Source organism: Pleurodeles waltl, chromosome 3_1, assembly GCF_031143425.1.
Source record: "Pleurodeles waltl isolate 20211129_DDA chromosome 3_1, aPleWal1.hap1.20221129, whole genome shotgun sequence".
Lineage (NCBI taxonomy): Eukaryota > Metazoa > Chordata > Amphibia > Caudata > Salamandridae > Pleurodeles > Pleurodeles waltl.
This window is the reverse complement of record NC_090440.1, coordinates 1,986,732,464-1,986,755,555: the sequence shown is the minus strand read 5'-3', so window position 1 is coordinate 1,986,755,555 and position 23,092 is coordinate 1,986,732,464. Positions and strand designations below refer to the sequence as shown.

The following is a 23,092-nucleotide window of genomic DNA, read 5'->3' as shown; positions in this document are numbered from 1 at the left end:
AAGAGTCAGTCCCTGTATTTAGAGGTGACCTGTGAGAAGCTCTCTGAACAAGGCACAAGGTCTTGAAGAGAACAGTAAATGTAACAGGGAGCCAGTGTAAACCTTTCTGGTGATGAGTTTCAGAAACATTGTGTTGGAAGCCCAGAAAGAGATGGGCCGCAGCAACATAGAACATATTTTGGAAGGCCTAGATGTAATGAGTTGCTGTAACCAAGACAAGGAAGAATGAAGACTTGAACAGCCAATTCTTGGAGCCCAGGGGGAGACGTGGGATATATTTTTTGAGCTTCCAGTGATTGAAAAAGCATTTTGTGCCAGCATAGGTGATAAGTGAAGAAAATAGAGACATTTTTGCCAAAAAGAACTCTTACTTAATTTTACACATTTGGTGTGGGTAAGCAAGAACAGGGGACCAATATGTTGGGCATGGTAGAAGGTGCTCTAATAATAGCCACTTCTGTCTTACCAGAGTTCAATTTAAGTGCATTCTTTTGCATCCATCCTGCTACTTTCACAAGTTGGATGACACACTGATGATACATACTGATAATGAGCTGCCCTTCCATAATCAGCACACCATTTTCTTTCAAGGACCTTACAATGGAATGTGAATTGAAATACATTAGGTGAAATACCTTAGGTGGCCACAGGTAGCTTTCTGGGGAGCTAGAAAGTCAAGTGTGAAAGAAATGCAGGAGCCAAAATTGGCAACATCTGAGTCTAGCAAATTAAACCTGGATGGGTTGGCAGAGTTGATGGCAGCTGAGAAGGCTTCAGTATTGATTTTGTTCTAACTCATGGAAAGGCTATTTCTAGAAGGTGGGCCATGTTTTTAGGTGGAAGGGTAGTGGAGATTACAGTGGCAAATGGGACTTCATAATATCCCATCTAGGCTAAGAGTAAGATGGAACATTAAACGTGTATCAGGGGAAGAGATTGTAGGATCCAAAATGTGACTGATTTGGGGTAGAAACTAACTAAAAGAGGTCAAAATCCTCAAAGGATTAGAGCAGGCTTTACATACTAGGTTCTGGTGATCCTAAATTCACAACCCACAATTTGTGGTGGTGGGCAAGATATACAGGGGGTCATTCTAAGTCTGGCGGGCGGCGGAGGCCGCCCGCCAGACTTCCCCCTCCGAAATACCGCTCCGCGGTCGAAAGACCGCGGAGGGTATTCTAAGTTTTTCCCTGGGCTGGCGGGCAGTCGCCAAAAGACCGCCCGCCAGCCCAGGGAAAAACTCCCTTCCCACGAGGATGCCGGCTCGTAATCGAGCCGGCGGAGTGGGAAGGTGCGACGAGTGCTGTTGCACCCGTCGCGTATTTCACTGTCTGCCAAGCAGACAGTGAAATACTTGTAGGGGCCCTCTTACGGGGGCCCCTGCAGTGCCCATGCCAGTGGCATGGGCACTGCAGGGGCCCCCAGGGGCCCCGCGACCCCCCCTACCGCCATCCGGTTCCCGGCGGGCGGACCGCCGGGAACTGGATGGCGGTAGGGGGGGTCGGAATCCCCTCGGCGGCGCAGCTAGCTGCGCCGCCTTGGAGGATTCAATAGGGCGGCGGGACACTGGCGGGAGACCGCCAGTGTTGCCGGTCTGACCGCGGCTTTACCGCCGCGGTCAGAATGCCCTGCGGGGCACCGCCGGCCTGTCGGCGGTGCTCCCGCCGACCCTGGCGGTCTAAGACCGCCGGGGTCAGAATGACTCCCTCAGTCTTGTAAGACAGTGGAACTGCTAGCAATTATAAGGGGCTAAACACACTTTTATATACCAGAGTGAGCCTCTAGGATTAGGTCAGTTATTTGAAAGGAATGTTTTGATAATGACTGTACCTTGACAAGATAGCAGGAGAGGCTGTGAGGTGTCACGATGCAAGCTCCCAGCAGTTGTGTAGGAGGTGGGAGAAATAGAAAGTGGGAACGGTGCTTGAGGGATCTAAAGAGCTTACCATTGTGTTTTTAGACTGTACTCAGGTTGAGGGAGAATGTAAGGGATTGCAGGAGAAAATTAAATTACAACAGTAGGAGAATTAAGTCTTAATAAATCAAGGTTGCAAGCCTTGACTCCAGCTGGAGCGTGAACAGGTGCAGATGGGCTTGCCTTTGGGATGCCTTCAGGTAAAGGCATCAGAAAAAGGAAGATAAAGGGCCACAACAAAGGGCCCCAGGGCGAATAAGCCCATGTGGATTGTGGCCGGGCCAATGTTGTTCACCCCTAGGCCTGCAATTTCGGTGCACACACTGTTTTCCATGCATGATGAGTGTGTGGAAACAGTGCACCTGACTTGCTGGAGGCACAGGAATGTAGCCGGCATTGGCTTCAGGCTCTCTCTGCTAGAGCCGAAGGATGCCTTCACCTTGACTGCACTGCCGACACACAGCCAGCCCTGGAGAATGTTGTAATGCGACAGGCAGGATGCTGCCGGCTTGGCGGTGTTCTCCTGACCGCCACCGCTTCCTGGCTGGCATTCTCTCCACCAAAGTCGTAATCCGCCCATAAGTCTGAGACTTCTTTGCCTCACTACCCTAAGAGCTAAATGATAAAGCGGTGTGCTTAGCGCACATTTTGCATCCAGTAGTCAGGTGTTGTCTAGATACAAGGATTAAAAGAGTTTCAGTTGTTCTAATTGGAGCCCAGTAGCCTTTGATTGCCCTGAGTCCTCCTGTCAAACATTTACCACATGAACTGCAATGGAAGTACATTGTAATTGCCCACTGCCCCACAAGAGAACACCCCTGCTCTTGCTGTGTTACTGCAAGTTCCAACATCTGCACTGTTGAGCATTTCTGAGAAACTGCAATAGTGTGTCATGCCGCTTGTGCCAGAAGCCATAAGCGGAAGGGTGGTACAATATGGCTTTTCATGGTGTGTATTCCTCACTGCTTAAATTGCAGCTTTGTCCAGACATAGTAAAATGGCAGTGTATGGAGTGGCGTGCAGGAAGTGCACTTTCCAGTAGACAAATAAATAGTTGAGGTGCTGTGGTGTATTCCTGGCCCCTTCTCTACTGGTCTTTAGGCCTGATTACGAAACTGTCAGGCATAAGACCGCCAGACTTGCGGTGGCGGTCGGACCGCTGCACACCTGGCAATCTGACCACCAGATTACGACCCTGGCGGTTGGAAATCAGCCACTGCCAGGAACATGGTTCCCAACTGGGTGATGGCAGTCGGAGTCATGGTCAGTCACAGAGGCGTTGAGTTCAGCGCCGCCGTGCTGATCACGAGTCCTCTTTCTGTCATCTTTTTCATGGCAGGGTCCCCGTCATGAAAAGGCTGGCAGAAAGCCAGTGCTGGGGGCCACAAAGGGGCCACATGGGGCCCCTGCACTGCCCATGCCCATGACATGGGCAGTGCAGGTCCCCCTTGCCAGCAGCCTGAGGGAAGATGCCACCATTATGACGACAGCCTCCTCCCTGGGCTTTGGCCGTTGGCTCAGTCCGACCGCCAGAGTCGTAATCAGGCCCTTTGTGTTATGTAATGTTTTGACCTCTGTTGAACTTTCCTGAGAGCCGCCACCCCTTGATCCCAATAGGTAATAAGGCATGAAGACTATTCAGTACTATTTTATCAAGTGCATAAGTAGGGTGCTCATAGGTGCATGCTCTGGGTAGTGATACTCTCTAGTTGTAAACCAGCTGTTTCAAACTCATTTACATGGACGTGCATCCTGCATGCAAAATACACTTTGCTGTACTTACATACTTTGTTTGTGAACACTCATTATGTTATACGGAATTGTATAGCGCACTAATCACCCAAGAAGGTATCCAGGCGCTTGGCTGCTCTTGTGAATGGAAAACTAGTGAAGGTTCTTGAGATGTGGTGTGATGTGGGTGTAGTGTAGGAGGTCAGGTATGATTCTTACAGCGGTGTTTGGGATGGTCTAGAGTCTGTGTAGGAGTTTTTGGGAGATTCCGATGTAGAGTGTTGCACCAGATGGACCATCAGATAGCACTCATCCCCAGCAAGATGGACTACGAGCTTGCTGGGGATGAGTGCTATCTGATGGTCCATCTGGTGTTCGGAAACAATCATTTGAAGATCTTTCTTAGCATGCATTAGATGTAGAAGCAGGAGGGACACATGGCATTGAATTGAGTCGTCATGTTGAGCTTGTTGTCCTACATTTCTTGCTTGGTCTGTGTTTGTATGAGTTGGTCCTATCTCTGACAGCTACCAGACAGAGTCCCATGGGGAGGTCTTGTTGCCAAAAGCCAGTACTTCTGTCTTATTGTAGTTGAGCTGCAAGCATTTGGTTCTCATCCAGTCTGTTACCATGGTCATGCAGTTGGTGAAGTTGGTCTGTCAGGGAGAGGATGACTTGGATGTCATCAGCGTAGGAGAAGATGGTGATGTCTTGTAATTGGATGATGTTGCTAGAAATGTCATGTAAATGTTGAAAAGGGTGGGGTTGAGGAAGAATCCCTGTGGGACTCTGCATATCAAGCTCTTGGTCTCTAATGTGAAGGGTAGCAGCCTGATCCTTTAGGTTCTTCTCTTAAGGAAGGAACAGATCCATTTTAAAGCAGATCCTTGTATGCCAATCTTGTGGAGTCTTCTGTTGAAGGTTTTATAGATGACAGTGTTGCAGGTCATAGAGAGGTTGAGCAGGATGAGGATTGCTGTTTCTCCTCAGTCCAGGATGATTTGAATGTCAGCGGTGGCTGAAATGAGTGCTGTTTTGGTAGTGTGATTCTTTCTGATTCCTAATTGAGTGTTGCCTAGAAGATAGTGAAGTTCAAGGTTGGTTGTGAGTTGCTGTTGAGGGCGTTCTCAATCACTTCAGCTGGATAGGGGAGCAGTGAAATGGGTCAGAAGTTACTCATTTGATTTGAGACGGTTGTGGGCTTCTTGAGGATGGCACTTAATTCTGCAAGTTTTCATGCATCCGAAAAAGTGGTGGACGTGATGGAGGTGTTGATGGTCTTGGTGGTGCTGATCAGTGATCTTCCCAGGTTGTTGATGTGGTGGGGGCATGGGTCCATTGGGGCCCCTAAGTAGATGGTGCGCGTGATTGCTGGTGCATCATTTCTGGTGATGGTTGAACCATTCTGCCAGGTGGCCGTCTTGGTTGGTGATGGGTAGATTAGCAAAGAGTTCTTTTGGGTTGGGGTGGCATGTGAAGTTGCGGTAGATGTTTTTTGAAATTTTATTGTGCAAGTAGTGGGATAGGTTGTTGGCAGGCAGCAATGTTGTTGACAGGGGCTCAGGATGAGGTGAAATCCTCAACGATCGAGAAAATCTCATTGCAGCTTACTTCAATGCGGTCAACTAGTGCTTTTTTCTTGGTGTCTCTCATTTGCTGTAGATAGCGTCTGAATGCAGTCTTGTAGGTCCCCCCTCCACCACCTCACTTGACATTGGCGGTGGCCACCGCTGGTACTAGGAGGCCTGTTTGTTTGTTCTACTGTGCTTGTTGGGTTTGATGGGTACAAGGAAGTCCGCACAGTCCTTGATCCCACTATTGAAGTTGTTGATGTCCTTGTCAAGGTTGTCTGTGGGGCTAGGTTGATCTTTGCTGAAAGCAGTGCACCAGTTTGCTTCTGAGATTTTGCCCCAGCTGTGACTTGGAATGCTGAACCTGGGTTGGGTGTTGACTTGTGACACATGAGAGAATGTTGAACCTGGGCGGGGTGTTGACTTTTGACACATGAGAGCTGAGGTGGCTTTGGGGTTGGTGCACTGGGACCAGCACCAACCAGGGAAAGCAGTTGGTAAAAACTGGTGCAGAGCTGTTGATGTGAGGCTTGAGACCGTGTCATGGAGTAGAGGGTGCATGTCGTCCTTGTGCTTGGTGATTACTGTAAACACAGCCAGTCCTGCACATTTTTGCAAAGTGACCTCTTTTTCGGTGGTCTCCCCCAGTGTTTAATTTTTTGGATCTATCTGCTGATAGTTTTGAACTCTAATACTGGGACACTGCTAGCCACTGCACAGTGTATGTACTCTGACCCCTAAAACAAGGTTTATAATGGTTTAAAATCCCATTTGGCATATCAAACCTACCTCAACGAAAGAGTGAACTTCCACACTCCCACCCGCAACATCCGATCAGCCGACCTTGCACTAGCTACAGTCCCCCCGCATCCATAGAACAACCACAGGAGGCAGGGCCTTCTCCTACCTCGCCCCCACTACCTGGAACTCCCTCCACACCAACCTCCGCAAAACCAAAGACCTCCTACTCTTCAGAAAAAACCTCAAGACATGGCTGTTCGAACAGTAACCCCCCTTCCGCCCCCCACTAGCGCCTTGAGACCCTCACAGTGATTAGCGCGCTCTTTAAATTTGTTTGATTGATTGATTGAAATTGTACTGCAAGGCTATTGTCTATGGTTTAAAAACTACACCTATAATGTGTAAACTTAAATCTCACATATGGACTCAAGTGCTATATTTTGCCACCTACTTTGTGACCCAGAAAAGCATGACAAAGGCCTCCACCAGAGGCTGATCCCCTGCAGACTGCAAGCTCTCATGTTTGCTGACAGACCTGTAAAAATAAACTTTTTTACAGGCCTCAAAACCTGCTTCTATGTTATCCCTAAATTTCCCTTCTGATGCATATTTCTAACTGCAGATACCTCACCTTGAGAATACTGCCTCAGACCTCAAACTGGATCCACAACGTTTTATTCGTACCTTTGCTTTCCAGTAAGTGGCGCTGTGGGGCTCTGCACCAAGGTTGTTCCCCTCTGTAAGGGTTGTACAGAACCTCATATAAGTTACATCTATGCTTGCTGACAGAAGTTCCTTTTTTCTGCCAGTGCTCTTTTTTTCGAGGTGGATTTTTCACCTCCCTGATCGTGCCCGCCCACAAACCTTTGACAGTGACATGTAGGAAGCGTCCGCAAGTAGTAAGTGCCATCAAGCCACAGCTGCAACTGTAAAGCCCAACCCAGCGATTCTTGGCGTTGTTTTATTGCTGGGCAAATTGGCATGGATCACAGATTGGGCCTTCACGCTGGCCTTTTTTATAAAATCCTCATTTGAAGGATCTGCAGTAAGCCCGGGGCAACACTGCTTTGCGCCATTGCCTTTGTTTTCAACCCTATGGAGTCCTCAGGGGGCCTGCCTTCTGCCCTAAGTCTTTTGCCTATCAGTATCGGTCTTGGGGCCTTCCACAGTGTTTCGGAGGGGTGGGGCATGACAGGTTAAGGTCAGATAAGTCCAGGGGGAATAGGCTCACATCAGTGGAAAAGGAATCAAGGAACCTGAAACCCTGCTGGATCATTGGGTTTGCTGGATTGCATCTGAAACTTCTGGACCTTCCATTGAACCCTATTGAAGTCCAAACATCTGGGTATTAATTTTTTCCTCTGGTTTGTGGGTGGTGGCGATGATCACTGTTGGAGATAAGTACTGAGTGCATCTTGTTCTAATTTGTAACCTTTTTTTTCTTCTTTTTTTCTGGTTCCGTGATTTGTTTCACTGTCAGTGAGCTGCAAAAGCTGGTCTAGCACACAAACTCACACATACAGGAAAGTCAGTGGAAAACTGTTTTACTGGAAACACAGTGGGGTTACCGTCTCCCAAAGTTAGGATGTTAAATGACAGAACTCTAGGCGGTTCAGAGGCTCTATCACTGGGATAACCTTCAGTCTAAGTCCACCATCCCCGCATTCACCTCCGTTCGAGGTGGAGGGGGTTTCAACAAGGCGTCCTACTTCCTTGGAGAGCCAAGTGAGTTTAGGGCGTCCAGAAGGGTGATCTGTCTGCCAAGGGGTAGGATCTTTGTAACTGCAGGCAGAAAGTCTCATGGTTTGGGGCTTCTATGGAGAGTGTGTGGAACTAAGTAAAAAAAAAAAAAATGAAAAGGCCACCGACCCAATTACACCCTAGTCTACAAGCCGACGAGGGAACCGTAATAGGAATTAAGGGCCAGATGTAGGAAGCCTTTTGCACCTCGCAAACGGCGAAAAACGCAGTTTGCGAGGCGCAAAAGGCCTTACGCGATGCAGAGTCACATTTTGCGAGTCGGTACCGACTCGCAAAATGTGATTCCGACTTGCAAATAGGAAGGGGTGTTCCCTTCCTATTTGCGACCGCATCGCGATGTTGAGTTGCTTTGTGACCGCGAAAGCGGTCGCAAACCAACTCGCAGTTACCATCCACTTGAAGTGGATGGTAACTCATTCGCAAAAGGGAAGGGGTCCCCATGGGACCCCTTCCCCTTTGTGAATGCCACAAAAAAAGTATTTTTCAGAGCAGGCAGTGGTCCTATGGACCACTGCCTACTCTGAAAAAACCAAAACTAAATGGTTTCGGTATTTTTTCTTTTTGCAGCTTGTTTTCCTTTAAGGAAAACAGGCTGCAAAATGAAAAAAAAAAAACTGCTTTATTTAAAAGCAGTCACAGACATGGTGGTCTGCTGTCTCCAGCAGGCCACCATCCCTGTGAGTGCCTAAACTCGCTATGGGGTCGCAAACTGCGACCCACCTCATTAATATTCATGAGGTGGGTCTTTGCGACCCCATAGCGAGTCGCAGAAGGTGTCTGAGACACCTTTCTGCGTTTGATTTTGCGAGTTGCAAATTGGAAGTCGCTGGTACTCGCAATTTGCAACTCGCAAAATGAAACCTACCTACATCTGGCCCTTAGTGAGGAAAAATTGTGATTATTTGGTACATACTGGAGGAATATTTCTGATTTGACCACAATTCAGTGTGCCAAATGATAAAGGATTGAAGCTTACAATGAAGACAAGGAGGCAAAAAATGAGCAGGAGCTCCAATCCCAACCCTGCCAGAACTTCTAGGGGACAGCGAAAAGATTTGTAATGAGCAAGGTGATGGTGTTAGTTTACCCATGGTTGGCAAGGAAGGAGAAAAAAACAAGAATTTACAACGTACCCTCATTTCCTGTTTTGGACCGCATCACCGTACAAGCCCTATACTAACTCTATGTGACCCTACACCTTTTATTAAAGAAATAACTATTCTCTTATCGGAAAATCAAATGATTGTCACAGCCTAAATAAACTCCCCCCTTCACTTATAATCACAATATGGGCCCTTCGATGATTCATATGGATTCATATGTTTGTTCCTTCGCCCAGATAAGCATCTCATACTTAGCATTGCTTTAGGAAGTTGGCTCTGTATATACTATCTCAAAGTGAGAGATAGTGTGCACAGAGTCCAAGGGTTCCCCTTAGAGGTTGATAGTGGCAAAATTAGATAATTCTAATGCTATATTTTGTGGTAGTGTGGTCGAGCAGTAGGCTTCTCAGAGGGTAGTGTTAAGCATTTGTTGTACACACAGGCAATAAATGAGGAACACACACTCAAAGTCTTAACTCCAGGCCAATAGTTTTTACATAGAAAAATATATTTTCATAATTTATATTAGAACCACAAGATTCAAGATTTGAAGTAAATACATGAAATGCAAGGTACTCCACACAGGTAAGTAAGGAACTTTGAATTAAAGCAGAAGTACACACAGTATAGGTTAAAATGGCAATAAGCTATTTTAAAAGTTGACACTGCAAAAATCAACAGTTCCTGGGGGAGGTAAGTATGGTTAAGTTTCTGAGGTAAGTAAAGCACTTACAAGCTCAATCTCCTGGGCATAGGCAGCCCACCATTGGGGGTTCAAGGCAACCCCAAAGTCACTGCACCAGCAACACAGGGCCGGTCAGGTGCAGAGGTCAAAGGAGGGCCCTAAACACATAGGCGCCTATGGAGAACAGGGGTGCTCCGGTTCCAGTCTGCTGGCAGGTAAGTACCCGCGTCCTCGGGGAGCAGACCAGTGGGGGTTTGTAGAGCACTGGGGGGGACACAAACAGGCACACAAAACACACCCTCAGCGGCACAGGGGTGGCCAGGTACAGTGTGCAAAGTTGGCGTCAGGTTTGCTATAGAAAGCAATGGAGCGACCTGGGGGTCACTTAGGCAATGCAGGCAGGGCACAGGGAGGCTTCTCGGGCCAGCCACCAACTAGGCTAGGCAGAGGGTCGCCTGATGGTCACTCCTGCACTGGAGTTTGGTTCCTTCCGGTCCTGGGGGCTGAGGGAACAGTGCTTTGTCCAGACGTCGGGTTCTTGTTACCAGGCAGTCGCGGTCAGGGGGAGCCTCTGGATCCTCTCTGCAGGCGTCGTTGTTGTGGTGCAGGGGGGTCATCTCAGGTTACTCACGAGGTCGCAGTTGCCTGGGAGTCTTCTCTGCACTGTTGGTTCTTTGGAGTCGAGCCGGGGGCGTCGGGTGCAGAGTGTGAAGTCCCACGCTTCTGGCGGGAAGAGTGAGTTCTTTAAAAGTTGCTTCTTTGTTGCAAAGATGTTACTGTTGTTGAACAGTGCTGTTGTTCTCAGGAGTTTCTTCGTCCTTCGGGTTCAGGGCAGTTCTCTGAGTCCTCAGAGGTCGCTGGACACTGTCGGATGCGTCGCTGTGCAGGTTCTTTCAGTCTGGAGACAGGCCGATAGGGCTGGGGGCCAAGTCAGTTGTCATCTCCGTCGTCTCTGCAGGGCTTTCAGGTAAGCAGTCCTTCTTCTTTGTGTAGGTTGCAGGAATCTAATTTCCTGGGTTCTGGGTCACCCCTAAATACCAGATTTAAGGGTGTATTTAGGTCAGGAGGGCAGTAGCCAATGGCTACTGTCCAGGAGGGTGGCTACACCCTCTTTGTGCATCCTCCCTGAGGGAAGGGGGGCACATCCCTAATCCTATTGGGGGTGTCCTCCAATCTCACAATGGAGAATTTCTAAAGGCAGGGGTCACCTCAGCTCAGGGCACCTTAGGGGCAGTCCTGGCAGGTGGGTGACTCCTCCTTGTTTTTCTCATTATCTCCTCCAGCCTTGCCGCCAAAAGTGGGGGCAGTGGCCAGAGGGGCCGGCATCTCCACTAGGTGGGATGCCCTGGGGTGCTGTAACAAAAGGCATGAGCCTTTGAGGCTCACCGCCAGGTGTTACAGTTCCTGCAGGGGGAGGTGAGAAGCACCTCCACCCAGTACATGCTTTGTTCCTGGCCACAGAGTGACAAAGGCACTCTCCCCATGTGGCCAGAAACTCGTCAGGTTGTGGCAGGCTGGCAGAAACTGGTCAGCCTAGCACTAGGAGTCGGACTGGTATTCAGGGGGCATCTCTAAGGTGCCCTCTGGGTGCATTTTACAATAAATACCACACTGACATCAGTGTGCATTTATTGTGCTGAGAAGTTTGATACCAAACGTCCCAGATTTCAGTGTAGCCATTATGGAACTGTGGAGTTTGTGTTTGACAAACTCCCATACCATATACTCTTTATGGCTACCCTGCACTTGCAATGTCTAAGTTTTTGCTTAGACACTGTAGGGGCATAGTGCTCATGCACATATGCCCTCACTTGTGGTATAGTGCACCCTGCCTTAGGGCTATAAGGCCTGCTCGAGGGGTGACTTATCCATGCCACAGGCAGTGTGAGGTGGGCCTGGCACTCTGACGGATGTGCCATGTCGACTTAGTCATTTTCTCCCTACCAGCACACACAAGCTGTGAGACAGTGTGCATGTGCTGAGTGAGGGGTCCCCAGGGTGGCATAAGACATGCCGCAGCCCTTAGAGACCTTCCCTGGCATCAGGGCCCTTGGTACCAGGGGTACCATTTTCAAGGGACTTATCTGTGTGCCAGGGCTCTGCCAATTGTGGGAACAGAGGTACAGCTTAGGAAAACAATACTGGTGCTATGGCCTGGTTACCAGGGTCCCAGCACACTTTCAATCATAACTGGGATCAACAAAAGGCAAAAAGTCAGGGGGTAACCATGCCAAGGAGGCATTTCCTTACAATTGCACTTTATACTTTCCTAAAGGCTGCAATCAGATAGGGTTGCCGGGAGAAGTGGTACACTGTATCTCTAACACTCACAGAAACATACATGTCCTTACATGGGGACCTTTTCTTAGAATATCAACTGTTTTATTATAAAAAACACTTTTTTGTCCCACACACGTTAGAAGGAGTTTCCAGCCAGGTGACCACGACTGCATGCTGATTGCTGATTGCCTTTGCTATAGCTGCTTCCTTACACTAGCGAACCCCTGGCCTATATGGGGATGGTGTCTTTCTAGACTACAGGCTTCCTTGCTCAGGTATGGGGGATGATGTCTTCTCAGGGGAGGAACCTGAAGGGCAGATTAGGGTTTATTAGACTGTGCTCTAACATAGATTAGGAAGGAAATATATATATCTTCTAGTGACCATATGGTGGGTCTGTTTTTGTGTTTCACACTTCCTCTCACCCTTTTGCTTTTAGTGTGTTTTATCATCCTATTTATTGCCATACATACCATTTAATCTAAGATGCAATTACTTCAATAAACCCTTACTGAACTATACTCTGCCTTTATTGTCTTTGCCTATGTGTGACTACTGTAACTGAGAGAAAGGGAAGGGATCTGATTGACCACGTTTCCCCTGAGGAGTCATTTTTGTCATGCGCCCGGCTACCACAGTCATTCCTGTTCTCGGGCAGAGATGAGGAGCTGTCAGTTAGCCGTAAAACCCTGATTAGGCCTGAAAGCGTCAGATGGTGTGGAATTGTACCCAGTACCCGACAATTCAGGTGATTCTGCCGCCTAAATGCAGTAGCCTCATTAGGATAATGAGAACCTACGCAACATGGTGCTGCCAACGTTTGGTTAGGCACTAATTTTCGGATTCTCCTAAGAATCGCTGTCTCAATAAAGAAACTTAGATACTATATAAGAATATGTCTGTGACATTAAGGATTTGCTCATCAGCTAAGTAGGTAGTACCTAACTAATGCTGTAGGTTGGCCAAGCTTGAATCTTAAAAGGATCAATACCCACTTGGTGTCCTTATTGCAGTAAATATGCGACCACCCCGTACTGCACATTTATTGGCAAATGGCCTAATGGCCCAGGGGAGTGGGGGGTCAAGTTACATTTGTTGTTGAGGCTCATCCAGCATAAAGAACAGAAACATTGTATTCTTGGGTCACTTTTCCAGCAGTTGATGGGAACACAAACACGTTTCTCCCCTTTTATCTTTTCCTGTTTTTAGCACCCTCTACTCAGTCTCACCATTGTTTTAGAACGCAGTCCGCATTATTTTGTCATTGTACTTTTACTGACCATTACCGCTTTTACCCACTAGTTTGATTATTGTTCCTTTCATTGCATGCCGAGTTACATATAGTCTGGCATTTTTGGGATGCTTTTTTACAATGTTCCACCTTTTGCATTTTCCCTTCCAGGCTTATCATGGCCTGCCATTTCCATAAATACCACCAATTACGTTTATCCACCTGAAGTTGTGATGACTTTATGCTTCTCATGGAACGTTTATTTGCTATACCTACATTTTTAAGGTATTAAATTATATTTTCATCGGGTCTTTGGTCTTTTTGTGTTTCTTTGTTTTTACGCACATGGGTTTTCTGTATCCTTTGGTCACCTGCATGTTTTCACTTTAGTGTGTGTATAACACAGGACATTTACATTAGTGTGTCTAATTCACAGGACTTGTTGGCTGACGGACTCTCTGTATACATCAGCTACTATTATTGACTGTTCTCTGTTCTAAAATCTTTGGCACTTTGTTTTAGCATGTTCCAATGTTTGAGCATGGTGCACATCCCTTACTCTTTGTACTACTTTCACGTTCACATGCCGGTCTACTCAGGCATTTTGGACTACTTGATCCAGTCTTTTCTTGTTTTCTTTTAACTCTATGTATATATTGTAATGATAGTAGGTTGCGTTGTTTGTTACCAATTCGCACATATTGTATATTCATTTACAGCCTTGACAAAGTCTAGAAGACGAAACACGTGTCGGCTGTTCGTGTTGGATCGTGTGCTACATGTGGTCTTTGACCTGAATATCTACTACATTGTTTCATACTTCAATAAATGTCTGCATGTTACTGACCTCTTGGACTCAGACCCTCATTGACTGACCACTTGGATCAACTACTTGGAATTTGTTGGTGTGCCCTGGCTTGCTGCTTACATTTCATCACTATACACCTGCAAACATACCTTCACAATATAGAGCTTATGCATATTTAGAAATACCACTATCTTATCAAGATCATAATAATTGGTTTGATGGCACCCTACCACATAAAATATTACATGTTAGGTTAGGTCCTCTGAGCAATAGAGGCCTGACCTGGCCTCTATTGGCCACATATACTCCGCACCCTGATGCAGCAACCTTAGCAGTAGCTGAGGTTTGCCGCTTATATACAAAGCTCACTGGAATATACAGAATGTTAGTACAGTTTGTAATGTAAACATTAAATACTAACCCAGCACTTGCAGCCCCAGTGCAACCACACGCAGCTACTCCAGGCATTAACCCTACAACTGTACATTTGATCATGGGTAAAACACCCGCTAAGCAGGAGGAAATTCTTTTTTGGTTAGCTCAAAAAATAAATGCGCTGGAAGAAGTTTTTCCCCATACAGACCTGCAGGACAAACATAGAATCCTCACTATGTGCTTGCCATTTGGGATGGTTCCAACAGTCGACAATTGCAACACATGGGGCACAGTATTTGCCACGCTGTATACTACCGTACTCGGTACACCTACACTTGCCAATCTTCCAGAGGTGTTAAATCAAATTCAAGAAGTATACGGGGCTACCCTGGCCCTGGACTTGGGGATGCAATTAATAGGCAATTTTGCCACTGTGTCTTCAATAATATTAAGTAACCTTTAAAGGGGAAGCAGTTGCACTAGCAGTACGCAGGTGGCTCTGGGACATTCCTGCGCTGGGTCAAGAACATGAGCTACCAAAGATTATCAATGAGACCTACTTTAGTATTGGTCGAGATAGTTTGGGGTCCAGACCAATTAAACCACAATTAGAGGGTGGATCCAATAATGAAGCAAGCACCTGAGGGATAAAAAAACAACAAACACCTAAAAAAGATAGGGGAGAATCTCCACATTCGGAAACCCCTTAAAACAGATATAGGTGGTCATTATGACATTGGCTGTGAGTGATAAAGTGGTGGACATACCGCCAACAGGCTGACGGTAATTACCACCAAATTAAGACCATGGCGGTGAGAACTCTCCTAGACAGCCAATGTACCACACCATCTGCCAGGGTGTTAACACCACTCACCACAGCGGTAGTTACCAACAGGCTATCAACTGGCAAGCAGAAGATAAGGTACCACCCACCATATCATGACACTGCAATCCGCCACGATTTCCGGGGCAGAACCATCGCCGTCAAAAGCCTGGTGGAAACACTGCACAGAAGACCAAAAACTCACCATCAGAGACACAGAGAAGACCAACGCCGCCATGGAACTGGAACTGCAAGTCTTCCTGATGCTCTTCTACGCCATGCTCCAGCTGGAACACCAACGCCGACGAAGAGGACGACGGTGACTACAGCCGCCTAGCACATAAGGGAGGGAGAAAAAAGAGAGTGACACACACATGCACGACACACACCAGACACACACACACCATACACACAGCCAGCTACAGATGTAAACCAATGGCACATGACTCAAGGACTAGAGTTCTGAAGTACTGAAAATGTATTAGCAAGGCAAAAGCCACCACATGAACCAATTGAAAAACAAAAAGATATGTACAATTGTCCACAAAGGGCCAATGCCCAGTCCAAAGTACTAAGGGCTCACATGGCCACAGCGCACAGTCCAAGGCCCAACTCGTTTTCTGACAACATGCTCAGAGAACTGTGCAGGGGCATCATTATTGAAGTGGGCAGGCACCTCGGGCCAGGGGGGTGGGTGGCATCTCAGCTGAAATCGGGACCTTGCCCACTGCTTCTGGAGGGGGCTCCATGCCCATTTCCCAATGCTGGGGAGTGCAAGGTCACAGTCTCTGGGGTGGGGAACTTGCCCACTGCTTCTGGAGGGGGCTTCATGCCCATTTCCCAATGCTGGTGGGTGCAAGGTCACAGTCTCCTGAGGTGGGGGACTTGCCCACTGGTTCTGGAGGGGGCTCCATGCCCATTTCCCAATGCTGGGGATTGCAAGGTCACAGTCTCTGAGGTGAGGGACTTGTCCACTGGTTCTGGAGGGGGCTCCTTGTATAGCAGTCCCTGGTGATTGGCCTACATATCCCCTTCTGGCGGTGAGGGCTGCACCCTCTGAGCTGGAGGTGAGGGCTCTGTGACCACTGGTGTTGGTGGTGTTGGTACCCTGCCAGCCTTTGCTGGAGGTGAGGGCTGCTGTGTCTCAGCTGAGGAAGGTGCCTCCTGGGTAGTCTCCATTGGAGATGAGGGCCTCTGTGTCTCAGCTGTGGAAGGTGCCTCCTGGGCAGCCTCCTTTGGAGTCGAAGGTTGCTGTGTCTCAGCTGTGGAAGGTGCCTCCTGGGCAGCCTCCGTTGGAGGCGAGTGCTGCTGTGTCTCAGCTGTGGAAGGTGTACCCTAGGCAGCCTCCTTTGGAGGCAAGGGCTGCTGTGTCTCAGCTGGAAGAGATGGCTTCTTCCTTTTCATGGCAGGAAGTGAGGGCTTCTTCCCTTTAATGGCAGGAGGTGAGGGTTCCTTCCCCTTCCTGACTGTTGGAGTGGGATCCTTCCCCTTCCTCTCAGGTGGAGTGGGATCTTAATCCTTCCTGGCTGGTGGAGTGGGATCCTTCCCATTCCTGGCTGGTTGAGTGGGATTCTTACCCTTCCTAGCTGGTGGAGTGAGGTCCTTCACTGTCTTGCCTCCATGACTAGGAGGTGCCTCCACTGTCCCCGGGGAGTGTTTGCCTGAGGTGCTGGCCTGGGTCGTTGGGACCCTGCTCTTACGGGCAGGACGGGGGGTGGAGGGGAAGGGAAGAGGTCAAGCTGGGCAAGGAAAAGCTGCTTAGGGACGGTGGGGCGGGATGGGAGTGGAGGTTGAGGGAGTGGTTGTTGTAGGAGTACGTCTGCTGGACTTGGGTGCAGGTGCATGGCTAGTGTGCTGATTTGAGGTGGATGGCTGTTGGGTGTCTGAGTGCCTGCATTTGTGTCCTTTAGGAGGGAGGGAACAGACAGGGTGGGAGAGGACACAGGGGACGCATGGATGGATGATGTGGTGGTGTCTGCTTGTGAGGTGTGTGTGCTGCTTGGTGTAGTGATGCTGGTGGTGGCTGTTGAAGCAGTGCATGCAGGTGGGAGTGTGGACGTGACTGTGAGGGAGGTGGAGGAGGAGGAGGAGTGGGAGACAGTGGAGGCAGTGGATGTTGTTTTGTGTGCAACTGTCTTGTGTTTGCGTGAGTGCTTGTGGGCTACAGTGTGGTGCCTGTGTTTGACTGTGCCACTCTTGTATGTTGTCTTGTGTGCATGCTCGTCTGTATGTGTGCATGGGATGGGTTGGGGTTGAGGAGACTGGGACTGGGAAGTGGTAGTTGGAGAGGGGACGGTAGGACAGGGACATCAGTTGCCATCAGAGAGGAGGCCTGAGCCTGAATCGATCTCTGTTGGGCCGCAAATCCACTGCAGATGCCCTCCAGAATTGCATTGCTGCATCTGGGATGCCAGTCCCTGGATGGCATTCACAGTGGTTGACTGCCCTACAGAGATGGATCTCAGGAGGTCAATATCCTCCTCGCTTAGGGCAGCGGGCTCACTGGGGCAGGGCCTGAGGTGCCTGGGGTGAAGGAGATGCCCACCCTCCTGCATGAGCGGGCACGGGCAACTCGCTGAGGGGCTACTGGGAGGGCAGTGCTGGTACAGGGGTGGCAGCTGTACCCGCAGCTGGGGTGGTCACAGAGGTGTCTGCCACCATCAGGGAGCTTCCATCCGAGGAGGTATCTGAGTCAGTGTTGTCACCTCCAGTCTCCGCTGTGGTGCTTCACTCGCCCCCTCTATCCCACTGCTTCCCTCAGCGTCAATGGACTCTGCCTCCTGGGTCCTGTGGGATGCAGCTCCCTCTGTTGCCAGTGCCCCATCTCCTCGGCCAGATGATGCTAATGCACATATGGACAGGATGACAGAAGAAAAAAGGGGGGGAGAAAGTGAACACTGGGTCAATTACTGCACCAACACCACAGTTGGCATACACAGCACCGTCACACACAGGGATCAGGATTGAGCACTATGCATTGCACTGCCATTGATTTGGCTGGATGCCACAGCAAGATGAGGGCCAAACACCGCCAACTGCACACCTCCTGAGACCCACAAAGCCCTGACTGACATGGAATGCAAACATGCTGGGTTACCTGCATTTGCCGTACACCCATTACCCTTGAGCTGGATCATGCTGCAGTGTCTGGCCTGGCATTAAGGGACACCCACTAACTCACATGCAGCACCCAGAGCCCATGCCACCTACCAATTATTGTAGTAACGCCCACTGTACTCACCCCCTTGTGGCTGCTGTGATGCCCTCAAGCACCCATCCAACTCTGGGTAGGCCACTGCAAGTATGCGGGCCATCAGGTGGGTCAGGTTCTGACGGCTACCCCTTCCTCTTTGGGAGGCCATCCCCAGCTGGGCCTCTGCGGTCTTCTGTGCCCTGCTTCTCAGGTTCTCCCATCGTTTCCTGCAGTGGGTGCTCTGCTTTTTGAAGACCTCCACGGTCCGCACACCACAATCCCTTCTTTTGATGGGCGCTGACCTGCTGAGGGAATGCAGACAGGAGGACACCATTACACATACAATCCAGCCTGTCACACATATGGCTCACAAATCCTGTTTCCAAATCAAATGGCACACATATCATCCGGCGCCCTCCATGTACACTACCACCAGACATTCCTCCCCACCCCCCAGTGGCACGATGCTTGCAAACACATCTCCATGCATCCTTCCCACATGCATCGTGCCCAGGATGTACTCACCTGTTGGTTTGGAGGCCCATACAGAAGTCCATACTAGGGTAGGACCCCATCCACCAGTTGCTCCAACTCCTCTGAAGTGAAGGCAGGGTCCCTTTCCCTGGTCACACGGGGCATGGTAGGTTCCAGACACAGGTCACAGCAGCACATGCAGTGTAGGTGTCGTCCTGTGGAAAGTCAGGAAACAAATGAGGATTTTGGATAAAAAATGGCGGTCACGTTCACGGCGGTGTACACCGTCATCGCCGGCGCTGATCCCCATTGGCCACTGTACTCCATAGAGACCCATATTAGCCAATGACGAATTGCACAGCAGTGCAAGTCCGCCTTCCGCCACAACGCCCAACTTTGGCGGAGTTACCTCACTTCCACCTGTCCCAAGATACAGGACAGGCAGTCACCATTTCATGGTGGTGGACAACGATCAGATAAACCATATCTGCGTCATTGCCTACAATTGCACATACATTGCCATTCCCACTGTCCCATCACATTGCTGCTGTATGTACACTGAGGTGATGGTTCCATTGTTCAAATTGTGACAGCCTACTCACTCTTGTGTCCCCTAGATACCTACCACTGTGGATGAATAGGAGGAGGAGACAAACCCCGTGTACAGACCCCTTGTGGACTTGGCTACGCTGGAGAACAGGCATATTATACTCACCTATGGACTGGACAGGGCCACAATCACAGAGCTGTGTGCCCAGTTGGAGCCTGACCTGATATCAGCCATATGTCATCCCACTGGGATCCCCCCTCTTGTGCACGTGCTATCAGTGCCCCATTTCCTGGCAACTGGTTCTTTCCAAGTGACTGTGGGCTTGGCGGCAGGAATGTCACAGCCTATGTTCTCATTTGTGCTGGCAAGGGTTTTGTCTGCACTGGTGAAGCACATGTGCAGCTACATTGTTTTCCCCCAGGCAGAAGATTTGGCCACTGCTAAGGCAGGATTCTATGCAATGGGGCATATCCCCCCACCCTCCCCTTCTGACAGAATGAACGGGTGTTCAGGAATCGGAAGAGTTTCCACTCAGTGAATGTAGAAATGGTGTGCCTGGTGGACCAGTACATCTCCCACGTCACTGCCAAGTATCGTTTTGTTCAGGGGTATTTATTGTAGTGCTATAAAATTGAGGGTAAAGTGCAATGAATGGGGTAGAGGAGAGTCCAGGGTATTGTTCCAGTCTGTGTCCAAGGGGCCATAGGAAGGGCGAGCAAAGGCAGTTCAAAGTGGACAAGGTGACAGGGTGGGACACAAGGGGGACAATCAGGAGAGTCTCATTTACTGGCTGTGATCTTGGTCTTCGCAAGGGGAAACATCCTGAACAACTAGGTCTAAACAACTACTTGCCTGAACCACTACTGCTAAACAACTCAAAAGTCTCTACAACTAAGTACTGAACAACTACTGTCTAAACAACAATTGTGCCTAAATAACAATTGCCTGAACAACTAATTTTAAGGTAAGGTTTTCTTTTTGTTTTTTATGGTTTATTAGTTGTTTAGAGAATATATATATATATATATATATATATATATATATATATATATATAGTTGTTCAGGCAATTGTTATTCAGGCACAATTGTTGTTTAGACAGTAGTTGTTCAGTACTTAGTTGTAGAGACTTTTTAGTTGTTTAGCAGTAGTGGTTTAGGCTATAGTTGTTTAGGACGTAGTTGTTCTGTCACATATTCGTTGCTGGGTGCAGTGCTTGAAGCACAGAGACCTTACAAGGTAAACTCTCCTATATTGTTCTGTTTGTTAGTTCCTTAGCCCAGCAACAGTGAAAGGTTATGTATCGTCCCTTTCAGCCTTCTTGTGTTAAATTGATCAACCATCATTATTTAGGTCACCAGTTGTTATGCAGTTCTAAAAGGTTTAACACTCATACTTCCCCTGAGCCATTTGTGATGTCTTTGGGGGCTGTAATCTGGTCTTGGTGTTTTCTTATGTGCAGTCCCTTGGAGCCAATTCACAGTTGTTCCTTGAGACTCTTGACTCTGAAGACAGTCTTCCTTATTGGTATGAAGTTAGCACAGTGTGTTAGTAAACTGCAGGCACTGTCAGTACATCTACCCTATACCGCCTTTTTACTGGACAAATTAGAGTTGAAAAAACGGGTTAATTGCTTCTGAAAGTCATGACTTCTTTTCATAATGGCCAATTTGCTGTGCATTATCCCATGAAAGAGGAAGAGAGACTTCTCCATATTCACCTCAATCAAGTGGAATATGCGGCGGATCTTCAGCTTTTTTGGTATTTTAAGGGGAGAAAAAACAAGGAGGTGCAAAACAGGACTTTGTCAAGGTGGCTAGCCCTCTGTATCAAAATGTGCTGTGCACTGGCCAAGAACAGCCCCCTGAAGGCCTGCAGGCACATGTTACCAGGGCCAAGGAATCCACTGCGGCTTTGGCTTGAGGGTTGCCTAGTCTAGATATCCGGTCACTACGCCCACACAGTTCTGCAGAAAGTTATGGTTTTTAGTCTACTCCCCAGACACTTCCCTTTGGGATGTACTGCTTTGGTATTTTGTTTAAAAGGGAAACATATCTGCATTTAGAAGTATCCATCAGAATAACAATCACAGATTCTTCACTGCTCTCCTGCCTCCCCATTCTGTTCAAATGTATCTTTAATAGTCTAAAAATGACCCATATTATTGAATGGCACATTGCCACCCTCAGTATGTCCTACTGCACAAGAGATTGCCATCAGGATGCAGGGGCATCTCCGCTCTGTCACTTCCTCTGTGGTATAGAGTTTATAAATGCTTGAATACTTTGCAACCCATGTTTTGTGCCAAGGTGTTTTGCTCCTAAGAGCACTAGTAATGCAGCTACTTTTCCGCTAGCGAAATACACCTGTGCCTCTTGGGGGATAGCAGCTATTGACGTTGCCATAAGCCACAACAGATGCGTTTTTCTTCCACTGTTCTGTGGCAAGATAAAATGGATGCTGCGAAGCAGGCCATGCTCACAAGTTCGGACACAGTTATCGCTTGCACCATGATCCATAGCAGCTGATGTAGCTCTTAGGTGACCTGCCTGGATATTGTCTGTACGAGTGTACGTGTAACAGAACCTAGAAAGCTAGCTGGCTGTTTGACTGGTAATGCTAACAAATGTGTGCAGTGCTCCATTTTGACAGTAGTCGCTTAAATAACGTAGAAAACAGAGGCTCATATTTATACTTTTTGACGCAAAACTGCGCTAACGCAGTTTTGCGTCAAAAAAATTAGCGCCGGCTAACGCCATTCTGAAGCACCATGCGGGCGCCGTATTTATTGAATGACGTTAGCCGGCGTTAGCCGCCGTCGCCGTCTGGTGTGCGTTAAAAAAAACGACGTACACCAGGCAGCGCCTGCGTAGGGGAAAATGGAGCTTGGGCGTCAAGAAATGGGGCAAGTCAGGTTGAGGCAATTTTTGCGCCTCAACCCGATTTGCGCCATTTTTTTTTCACTCCCAACCCCCATAGAAATAACTCCTGTCTTAGCAAAGACAGGAGTCATGCCCCCTTGCCCAATGGCCATGCCCAGGGGACTTCTGTCCCCTGGGCATGGTCATTGGGCATAGTGGCATGTAGGGGGGCACAAATCAGGCCCCCCTATGCCACAATTTTTTTTTTTTTAAAACACTTACCTGAACTTACCTTAATGTCCCTGGGATGGGTCCCTCCAGCCTTGGGTGTCCTCCTGGGGTGGGCATGGGTGACAGGGGGTGTCCCTGGGGGCATGGGGGGCACCTCTGGGCTCCTTCAGAGCCCACAGGTCCCTTAACGCCTGCCTTTTGCAGGCGCTAAAAAACGGCGCAAAAGCGGCCGTACGTCATTTTTTTTGACCCGCCCACTCCCGGGCGTGATTTTTGCCCGGGAGTATAAATCCCACGCACATGCCTCGGAGTCGATTTTTTAGACGGGAACGCCTACCTTGCATCTCATTAACGCAAAGTAGGTGTCCACGCTAAAAAATGACGCTAACTCCATGGACTTTGGCGCTAGACGCGTCTAACGCCAAAGTATAAATATGGAGTTAGTTTTGCGTCAAAAAAAAGACGCAATTTCGGCGCAAACGGAGTATAAATATGCCCCAGAGTATTCTCAGCTCTCTGGAAGCTGCTCTGTATGTGTGGAATTCCGAGGCCATGCTGCCTTGCATACGTCTCACTTGTAAGGAGGAGAGAAAAGTCACATTTGCTTCCTTTCCGTGTATTTCTGCTAAAACAGCATTATCCGAATTGCAACCTGCAGGAGTGCTTCTTCCTCTTTCCGTACAGAATTATTAGAGAAAATGGTATGAAGAGATGCCAGAATTAGGAAGGGGGTGGAACGCGGGACAGTTTGGAGAGAAGGC

The 23,092-nt window shown here is 48.5% G+C and overlaps 1 protein-coding gene across 1 annotated transcript in view; it reads left to right on the top strand.

Annotated features, from left to right (window-relative positions):
* Positions 1 to 23,092, top strand: part of TEX14 (testis expressed 14, intercellular bridge forming factor) — a 1,009,455-nt gene that overhangs the window by 941,612 nt on the left and 44,751 nt on the right. The window contains exon 16 of the mRNA XM_069221587.1: positions 4,238 to 4,359. Within this exon, the coding sequence (XP_069077688.1) occupies positions 4,238 to 4,359 (122 nt within the window). The remainder of the gene's footprint in view (positions 1 to 4,237; positions 4,360 to 23,092) is intronic.